The following is an 11,012-nucleotide window of genomic DNA, read 5'->3' as shown; positions in this document are numbered from 1 at the left end:
AAGATAATCAGTTCAAATAGTATTCTGATTTATTTCTGTTCAAAACAACCTGTACAGTTGTTTTACATGTAACTTGGGCAAGAAGTTACTTATCCCATAACCCATAAACTGTTGTCCCTAGCTACAGTAGCTAGGCCTTTGAGGAGATGTCCGACATTTTCTTACATCGAAAGTGTGACTAAATGAACTGAAACGTCAGGGTAGGTATGGAACAATAACCCCATTTTTTGAAAAACATGGACGTACACTATCCATCTATATAATGCTAAAGCAAATTGACTCAGAGGAAACCATGGACGTTACTATTGAAATATAAACATACGATAATGCAATATGTGCACACGATTGTAGTACTCTTAACTGATTTTCAAAATAAATAAAGCATTTTGAAAAATTGTTTTCTTCATAAATTGCACAAAACAAACGAGTTTTGCGGTCCTATTCTTTTATTAATTAGTTTTTGATGTAGGAGTTTCAAGGGAAAAACGTCATTTGATTGCACTTCTCCTTGATGTATCTATGTACATATATCAGATGTTGGCACAACAGCAGTTTTCAAAATTACTTTGCTTCACAAAGACCAGTGTCTGAGTCACAGAAACCATCCCGATCAAGCAGTTTCTGAGGTGGAGCACTAATTAGAGGAGAGGAGGGGCTACCATAAGCATTTCTTCGACTATTTCCACAACCTAAGCTTTTTCTGGTGCTTACCCCTGTAACGGGATTTGTTCCGCTTGCATACTTGCAAAGAGCCTGCAGGAAACAACCCAGGATTAGATGGAGCATATAAACAATTTGATCTAGATGATAACCACTCCTAGTTTGTACAGATGGAAGATATGCCACAATCTTATGCGACATTAACTGCAGAAATAATACTGATCGTTGCGTACCAAATGAATAGCAAGGATTCTTACATCATCATACAGCAATATGAATTTTAATTCAAAATTCAAGTAGAGGATGTCATAATCTAGCACCACCACGTTTTTTTCCAAGACACATATTGCTTGGACTTAATTTGAAGTGAATCAACTAAGATGGAAACGTTAATGCTTTGCATATTCTTGAGCTATTTGTTGCTGGAAATAACCTTAGCTCAAGATGCAGATTAGACTTGGATAAATACTCGAGAATAATTGGTGACTAGAAATTAATGAACTTGACAACTCGCCTATTACATTGTTCAAAATGAATGAGCACTGCAATCAAACATCTTGGGTAATGCAAAATAAATAACTTAATTATGGTACCTGCTTCTGTGGAAGATCCAGAACAGCATCACTGAAATCAGCTCCATCAATAATAGCACCTCCAAGATCACTCCGAGTTAAAACTGTCCTAACCAGCACAGCATTTGTGAGATTAGCTTCATTAAGTACCTAAAGCCAAGGGGAGACTATATATTAGTCTTCATAATCTCAAGTCCTTGTAATACTAACATTTCCAAATAGAAACTAAAAGCTTTAAATGGGTTGGTTCGTATTTCCCTAAAAGAATATCATATAAATCCATTTTCCATTAATCATGTGTAAGGAATAAATAGAAAGCTTTAACTAGCTTTACCATGCGATCCATCAGTGTGTCGCTTAAATCCGCACCTACAGAATGACAATAACAGTGAGCAAACTATTACCTCTTTCAATTAACAGACCAGAAGCAGAAGAATTAAAATTGCAGGTGATAGGAGAATAGGAGTTTCAGAGAAAATAATAATAATAATAATAATAATAATAATAATAATAATAATCACTAGGAAATACAAACTCAAGGATCACTATAGAGAAATTGAACCCTTGTTTAAAATTAATGAGCTAATATATTGGAGTAAACGACTTTTTCCCACCCAAATAATAATTTAATGACATTTTCTTACTCACAGACTTTTAAAATACTACTTTACTATACAAATTTATGTTCCGTTTCTAATTCCGACATTCTTGCGACCTCACACTATCGTCATTCTCTTTCTCTATCATCACTCACCAAAACCCCTCAAACTTTACTCTTACTAACCTCGCCAATCGTTGGCAATCAAGAGATTAGGGTTTGTGTAGCCGCCCCTCCCAAATTAAATTCTGATAAATTTCAACTGCCAAAATCTAACCTTTCACCACCAAAAGACTTATCGGCTTACCCTCTTTAAAAGCCTCAACAGTCTAGACCAAGTTTGCTCTCTATTTACTGTCGGAATATAAATTTGAATAGTAAAATAGTATTTTAAAAGTGTGTGGGTGAAAAAGTGTCATTAAACCATTAGGTGAGAAAAAGTACTCAATATATTGGGAAGAAAATAAGTGACAAATTTGAATTGGTGGTTGATAATTGATGTAGAATAAGGAGTAAACACTGGACATACAGTAAAGATATAATTAATAATTACAATTAACTATTTTATTGTGATAGCAATGCCTTGCATTTTATATATAAAATGACAAAAGAAAATACATATTTAATAATTTTCAATAAAATGAAACTATCAACAATTTGTTTCTTTGCTTCCTTAACAAATCCCGACAATAAATTAAATAAATTAAAATTTCTTATATTAATTTTTTTTAAAAATAAAATTTTAAATTATTAAATATGATAAACCTCGAAAAGAAATTAAAGATAATTATTTTAAACGTTGGTTAATGAATTTTAAATTATTAAATAGCATTAGATTAACAGTTAAAAATTTGGTTATGAGTGATGGCTATTATCACTCACTTATTATCAATTATCATCGATCTCAATTAATTCCAATGTTATCCTTCATTATTTTTTAAGCCTCACTCCTTTTTTATTTTTTTTTATTATTTTTTTTATTTTAGCTTTCTCCCATTTCTACTACTCAGAACTCACCTACTCCAGAAAACTAATTCATTCAACAAATGAAAAGTAAAACAACAGGAAAAAAGAAAAAAGTGTAGAGGTATAAGTTTTACTAAAGTTAGTGCATTGTTTATTGAAATTTTCAGAGAGTATGTTTTCCTAATTGTTTGGTGATTTTGTTTATTTTTTATGATACGCTTCATTGATACAACCTTTTAAGTAGTTTTTTTTCACTAGTAGATGACTAAAAAAGTTTATTTAAAGCTATAATTTTGAGTTTTTTTAAAGATATTTGGTTATATTTCAAAAGTGTTTATAAGATTATAAGTAAAACTATTTTAAGACTTTTTGAGCTTCCCCAATAAGCTATTTTTGGGATTATTTAAAATGCTGAAATTTAAAAAATATCCCTACTTTATCTTATAAATTTGACTTTATCTATTTTTATATATAAAAAATCTTTTTAATAAATTAATATTAAAACGCTATTTTAGATTTCTCTTACTAAACAATTAACAATTTTTTCACAAAAACTATATACTCTAATAAATTCTACTTCAACTGCACTAAACGGACTCTATTGAGATTTGAGGTTATTGGCAGTAGCGGATCCAAAAATTTCTGCTATGGTGAGCTATAGTAAAAATTAATTATACATTAATACTTTTATCCATTAATATTTTTGTTAGGGTGAGCCAAAATATATAAATTATACATATTAATATTTAAAAAATAAAAACTGAGGGTGGGCCATGACCCACCCAAAAAGTGGCTGGATCAACCACTGGTTATTGGGTTCATAACTATTTGGAATAATTTAAAATATTATTTTCATTTATGTTTTTAATGCGTTTTTATTTTCACTAGTTTTTTAGATGATGTTAGAAAGTGTGTGGGTGTAAGTGTGTGTGGAATAAGAAGAGGACCTTGATCATAGATTTTACCGATCAACAAATCCCTTAAGCAATGGGTTGTCTTGATTTTCATGATGAAAACTTGCGACACGTTACAAACTTGTTAGATAATTAAAGACCTTTTCCAATCAGAGTTGTCAGGATAAAATAATAAATGTTTATGTTCTTTATGTTTATCTATAAAATAGATGTGGACTATACGACAGTTTACTAATTCAAGTGTAATATCTCCCATGTAAAATATAAAGTCAATATTTCTAGGCAAAGAGTAACAAATGTAAAAAAAAAAAAAAAAAAAAAAAAAAAAAAAAAGTAAAAAATATCATGCTATTGTATTAAATGTGTATTAAATAAAAGCTTTTGGATTTCCTTATAAATAAAGAGAGTTCTCTTCTCGTTAAGGGAAGAGGCATTGTGTAAAATCTCTCTTGCACATTTCTTTCTCAAAAGATGAAGAATCTCATGTTCATCTTCTTCGCAAATTTACTGATATCATACATTCTTATGGTATTATGTTTCTGAGAAGAAAATGCAGTTGGGCCAGAGAAAGATTGACTTTCTTGGTATCATGCATGTGGGAAACTATGATAGACGATCTACATGGAAGCCGATCAATATGACAATCAATCGAATCTATGGTCAATGCCCTCCTCTTATCCCATACACACTTACACCCACACACCTTCTAACATCATCTAAAATGGCTAGTGAAAATAAAAGCACATTAGAAACGTAAATGAAAATAATATGTGAGATCTTTTTGCTATTCTTACCATTATCAATATATTACAACACCCTTGAGGTTGAAGGAAAGTTTAATAGTATGAGAGATATATGAAAGAAATGTGCAAGAGAAATATGCAAGAGAGATTTTACACAATGTCTCCTCTCCCGACGAGAAGGGAACTCTCTTTATTTAAGAGAAATCCAAAAGCTTTCATTTAATACACATTTAATACAATAGCATGATATTTTTGACTTTTTTTTATTTTTCTGTTTTTGGTTACATGTATTACTCATTGCCTACAAATATTGACTTTATATTTTACAAGGGAGATATTGCACTTGAGTTGGCAAATTATATAGTCTATATCTATTTTACGAATAAACATAAAGGACATAAACATTTATTATTTTATCCTGACAACTCTGACTTAATCATTTGACAAGTTTATAACGTGCCACGAGTCTTCATCATAGAAATCGAGACAACCCATTACTTGAATCCAATCAGTAGGGATTTGTCGAGAAGATGAATCTATATAAGTATCCGGAGAAATGTCTGGAAACTGAGTTGGCTACCTTGTAGAGGTACTTGATGCATGCATGTACTAGTGATGCTTGGATTTATGAAGATAATAATCATGGGACTATTGAAACTCTTCTTCTTGAACAGTATCTAGCTGAGAATCTGGGTACCACCATTCTGGATAGTTTTGTATATCTGAAGTGACACTTAATTGAGTAGTGATGGAGCTTATACATGTTTGTTTGGCCTGAAATAATTTCTTAGTATAGGCTGGAGGGCAAAGTTCCCACAGAGCATCATCACGAAAAGATGGCCATATCTAATCTAGAATTGTCTGATTTTTCTCAAAAAGGATTTTTTGAATAGACTTGATCTCAAGAGGATGATCAAACATATTGTGGACTAGATCATATATATAGGACCTATGAAATGTGACTTGATGTTGTGAAAAACATAAGTCATCAGATCTGATAGAGTGATGTCTATGAAAAAACGTGATGGACCATGCTACTTTGGTGGATATAGAATCTCTGTATTGAGCAAGTTAATGATCAAACACAGACTTCCATTTTTCCAAGGTTTTGAACCATTTAAGAAAAGCCATCAAAGAGTGTAATTTAAAGGTTGAAGATGACTGGTACTGGGAAATTATTTTCAACATATAATGGACCGAGAATTGAACTGTAATGTGGTGTTGATGTAACATATACTAAAAGAACCATGATAATTCTTCTGGAAATATGATATCTAAACCAAGAAGTAAACAAAAGATCTTTGAAAAAAGATAATCTGGATGAGCACCTAACATATCATACATGGATTGTCCACACTTTTCAATGCATTGGATTTGATAAGAAAACATGAGGGTGGTGGCATTTTCATCTATGGTACGAGTTCGAACAATGTTATCGAATTCAGGAGGTGTGTTTGGATTAAGGTATGGTGAAGAGGAGGATGAACAAGAACTGAACTGGGTTAGTGGTTGATACATGAAACAAGGAAGTGGTTTGGACATAGGGTTCATGAAACAAACTTGTTTAGCTTTAACCTTAGATAAATAATCTACAATGGTATTTGTGTGACCTTTGATATGTTGGACGGTGAAAGAATACTTGTTGAACCATTCTGCCCATCGGAGTAATTGTTGATGTGAAACATTTTTTTTGTTGAATCGGAGCATTTGGTCAAAAGTTTTCATGTCTGTTTCAACAAAGAAATGATATCCAACAAGATGAAATTCAAACCTTTCAATAGCATATTTTATTGCCAATATTTCTTTGAAAGTAGAATAATAATGCTGTTGATGTGGTTTGAACTATCTGCTTTAGTATCCACACAAATGTCGTACTTTGTCATCATCTTGTTCACAAAATTCATTATAGAAGAGATACAAAGCTTGATTAATATCTAGCATGTGAGAAAATCTGAATGAGAATCTGCACATGAGCGAGAAATAAGTTGGGCTTTGATTTGCTTGATACAGAGGTCCTATGTCCACCGAAGTAGCATGGTCCATCATGTCTTCTCATAGAACACCACTCTATCAGATCCGATGGCTTATGTTTTTCATAGCATCAAATCACATTTCATAGCATCAAATCACATTTCATAGATCCTATCCATATGATCTAGTCCATAATATGTTTGATAATCTTCTTGAGCTTAGGTCAATTCAGAAAGTCCTTTTTGAGAAAAATCAAACAATTCTAGATGAGATATGACTATCTTTTCATGATGATGCTCTCTGGGAACTTTTCCCTCTAGCCTACACTAAGAAATTACTCCAGGCCAAACAAACATGTATAAGCTCCATCACTACTCAATTAAGTGCCACTTTAGATATAAAAGACTATCCAGAATGGTGGTACATAGATTCTTAGCTAGATACTATTCAAGAAAAAGAGCTTCAACAATCCCGTAATTATTATCTTCATAAATCCAAACGTCACCAGTATATGCATGCATTAAGTACCTCTACAAGGTAGCCAGCTCAGTCTCCAGACATGTTTCTGGTTACTAATCCATATTCATCTTCTCGACAAATCCCTGCTGATTTCTAGTAACTCATCATGTGGACTCTCAATCCCATAATCTCACTATGATGATTTCTCGTTTACAAAAACATATTGATCAGCTCCATCAAGAATTGATGCACATTGTCAGACATTCTCATAGTCATTCAACTCAATTTCTCCAGAAGAAAGCAGAAATGAAGTTGCTCAAAATTCAAATGGCATCACTTCAATAGGAAAAAAGAGGACTTTTTGGAGAGACAGGATTAGCATAAATCTAGCAAACTTCCATCATCATCATCATTTGCATTGGAACCAAATCCTTTTGACTTTTCACTAGTTTGGCCTCAACCTTTATTTTCACCTTTTCCAAAGATCAGTTAACCTTTGGTCTCTCCTTAGATGCCTTCTGGTGCAGTTCAAGGTGGAGCATTGAGAGTTTCTAGAGACTTAAATTTGATAGTTGTTGTATCGTCACTGTTATCATGGCATAGTAGAGTTTGTAGAAACAATTGATTTGTGTTTCTAATGCGTTTTTATTTTCACTAACCATTTTAGATGATGTTAGAAGGTGTGTGGGTGTCAGTGTGTGTCGCATAAGAGGGAGACCTTGACCATATATTCGATCGATCGTCATATTGATCGGCTTCCATGTAGGTTGACTATCATAGTTTCTCAGATGCATAAACTCCATATTCTTCTAGCACTATCTTTTGAGGTCTAGTAACCTTTTAGCAAACAGCTTATACAACCTACATTAGGTTGCTATTTAGTAGTTAAACTAGAAAAAAGTTAAAAATTGTTAAAATTACAATAGACAGGAATGCAAACGAGGCGAGGTGAGTCATTTTTGTAATCGTGAAATAATCTTGTAATCAAATTGAACCCTAACATCGTTCTGGGCAGTTTGAATCTTCCTCGCTGGTAAGTTGTATTTTCATTTTTTTAGGGATTCTCTGCTGTTCGTTCCTCCCAAAACTCACCAATGATTAACTTATTGTACTCTTTGTGTTGTTAATTATGTTTTTTGGTAGAAAAAGTTAGAGATTTTTCTTTATATTCAAGTTTTTATACGCTCCCTTTATGTACTTTTGTTTCTTCAATTGATTGATTGATTGATGATAAAACTTAATTCTTGAGATTTATTTCATCACTGTTGAAGTTTCTGCCTTATTATAGATTACTTAAATGTAAAGAGGATTAGCTAAGAAATAACTTAAGTGTTTTTGTTTAATTGTGTATATTGCTTATTGGGCCATTGAATTTGCAGAGGAGAAACTAGGTTGGTGTTGGAATATGGTTTTGGAAACTATTGATGCTTCTCCTACTGTAAGTTTCAAAAGACAGCCCAAAAATATCAAATGTGCTTGTTCTACTGTTCCAATAAAGTATAAGAAATCAAAGATAAATGCAGTTCGTGGGTTCCCGGAGGGGTGTGGACCACATAGAAGAATTGTCGCTGACACATTAAAAGGTGTAGTTCAGGAAGGGGTGCCATTCTTGGTGCATGATTCAGACCCAGAGGAGGTTTCAGTAACAGCATCAATGGAACATATGGAAGTAAGCATGCCTAAGACTCTAGATGCTGAAGGATTGTTCAGCCTATCGAACAGGTTAAAATATGAGTCTATTGAATTGTCAAAGAAAGTTGTGGTTGATATCTTGCCCGGAGTTTATCAAGCAGATAGAAGAATTTCGGCTACTAGATGCTTTCCTGAGGGTTGTGGGGCAAAGACTACCGAAGTTTGCAACAAAATCCCATGGAGAGCCATACCTAGTGAAGACAATGGGTGGGAACACCAAATATCTTTTGTGAAAGGCATGTCATTTGGAAAGACAAGTAAGACTAATGCACACAAAAATAAAGCAATTTTGCGGATTATGCCCAGTGTTTATCCACCACCTGAAAAAATTTGGGCTAACAGATGGCTTCCTAAGGGTTGTGGAAAAGAGTCTCTGCAGTCTAGTAAGGAAGTTGCAAAGCAAGCCATTGCCAGTGCACCCAATGGCTCCATAAGCCAGTGTGGCAATATGAATCAATTGCAGGAAGAAGTCCCTCCTAACTTTGCACTTCCAGTACACAGGGTGATAGTGCTGGGATTGATGGCTGAACCAAAATGTCCATGGAGGCAAAAGGGAAAGAAAACCAAAATTAAATGTAGCTGGAGGTATAGGCAGAGATAAAAGGTATTAGCAGGACAGATAGATATGATCTATTAAGTAAATAAGAGGGTTTAGTGATCATTTATATGTAATCTTTACTACTAGATGACTGCCTTTCAGTGGATAGAAGAATAGTAAGTCTATTGATAGTTACCTGCCACTAGATCATCTTATAGTTCCTATTAGCAGTGTAATGCTCTGTGGTATACCTGTAAAATTAGCCTTATATGCAACTGCTTTCTCAAGGTATGCACCATTGAAGGTTGAACCACTGAAATCAGATTCTCTCATATCGGCAGCAGTGAAATTTGCTCTTCTGTTTCAGCCATTTAGATTGATTAAGTATACTAGAATGCATAGAAATACCTTTATTTATTAAATCTCATTAAAGGACAATATTGACCACTCAGCTTAAACCTAAGAGGCTCACATCGATATAGTGTTTTAAAATGTTTGGTAGATTAAATTTGGGAAACGGATGTTTTAAAAATCTCAGTTTTTCTTCTTCTTTCCTTTCTTTTTTTCCTTTGCTCCCCATTTAAGTTACATTATGTTACGCTTACTTAGTGTCATGTGCTTATCTATCTTTAGAGAAGCAGAAAGATAGAACTTCATCATGCACTATTCAGTTTCTAAGATAGGAAATAAATTACATCCTCTTAAGATTAGTATTATGTTGCATGATTAGTTGCCGGTGTTGTTTGTTTCATGAGGTTGAATTAAGGGGAAATTTGATATTTTCATCATCAAATTAGCTTTTTCTCCTCTCTCATCCAAATTTGGATTAAAATTTCAGGCTATGGAATGCAAAGACAATTGAAAGAGATAAAGCATCACCTGAAATTTTCGTTCGCATGTACTGCTTTCCTGCATAGTAAGCAGAGGTAATTCAGTAGTCTGTTTAGAGTTGAAGAGTAGTGATGAAAAGAGAAATGAACCTGAGATCTGCAGAACCAAATTGGGCAGCTGATCCTATCCCGAATTCGCCACGAGTTTCTGCCTCATATTTGTTTAGATCAGCAAGAGCAGAGATGTCGGAGCTACATGCAACAACTGCAGTTGCCAATGCAGTTGAAACAAAGGTTCTCCAGTTGCCGGGTTTTGCAGTGTTGGAACAATCTTCCTTTTCAAGTAAAAGTCAGTCATGTAGTAGAGTAGAAAGTAAATTGCATGAGAAAAGGTGTGTACTCACCAAGAATTAATCCTTCCTTTTCAGAATTGATATGACAAAATACCCGTAATGGCTTTGAGAAAGATTGTAGGTGATGGGGAGCCTTTAAAGAAGAAGAAGAAGAAGAAAGGTTAAGAGATTTGACGGATAGTGGGGTAGTGGAAATGAATGCCATTGAATTTGAGGTAAGCTAAAGCTGTAAGATAAGGGTAGCAGTAGTCACATGGAGGGAAGAAAAGTAATAGATATATCCACTTATTTTGTAGGAAGATGATTGGTTGTTATGGGAACACATGGTACTTTGTTCTTTGGTTGATAGGATGCCATTTGTCATCCTTTTATGCAAAATGGTCTTCCAATCATGGAGTAAATCACATATTTTTAACTTTATTAAGTATTTTTACGAGGGTTTTTGAAAATATTTTATTTAACTTAAAATCTTGTTTAAAGAAAATAGACCTATTTTATATTTCTGTTGAGTAAACTTTTGTAGTAAGGGCATTCTAAGAAAACAAAAATAAGTCCTACGCAAACTGCAAACATTTATAAAAAAAGAAAATATAAATCTGAAATCAATGACGTAATATATGTGTTTATTCAGGCAAATGGTTCTTGTCCACAATTAGAAGCGCCGTTCATTCAGGGCCCTTACTCATTCAGCTTTATGAGCCAGGAGAAGCCCAAGA

The 11,012-nt window shown here is 33.5% G+C and overlaps 1 protein-coding gene across 3 annotated transcripts; it reads right to left on the bottom strand.

Annotated features, from left to right (window-relative positions):
- Nucleotides 1-472: 472 nt before the first annotated feature.
- Nucleotides 473-10,501, bottom strand: LOC116111495 (thylakoid lumenal protein TL20.3, chloroplastic-like). Of its 3 annotated transcripts, none has more exons than XM_031397672.1 (7): nucleotides 10,335-10,501; nucleotides 10,094-10,285; nucleotides 9,993-10,022; nucleotides 9,365-9,471; nucleotides 1,567-1,601; nucleotides 1,254-1,382; nucleotides 473-753 (listed from the first exon to the last, which is right to left on the bottom strand). In XM_031397672.1, the coding sequence occupies exons 1-7, from the start codon at nucleotides 10,499-10,501 to the stop codon at nucleotides 562-564; spliced, it is 852 nt and encodes a 283-aa protein (XP_031253532.1). In that variant the 3' UTR covers nucleotides 473-561. The 3 variants fall into 3 exon arrangements, with proteins under 3 accessions (XP_031253532.1, XP_031253533.1, XP_031253534.1); XM_031397673.1 differs by having other exon boundaries at nucleotides 10,344-10,501; XM_031397674.1 differs by having other exon boundaries at nucleotides 10,094-10,278; nucleotides 10,391-10,501.
- Nucleotides 10,502-11,012: the final 511 nt, after the last annotated feature.

This window comes from Pistacia vera, unplaced genomic scaffold, assembly GCF_008641045.1.
Source record: "Pistacia vera cultivar Batoury unplaced genomic scaffold, PisVer_v2 Contig64, whole genome shotgun sequence".
NCBI classification, from domain to species: domain Eukaryota; kingdom Viridiplantae; phylum Streptophyta; class Magnoliopsida; order Sapindales; family Anacardiaceae; genus Pistacia; species Pistacia vera.
The sequence above is the reverse complement of the archived record's forward strand: the minus strand, read 5'-3'. Positions and strand labels throughout refer to the sequence as shown.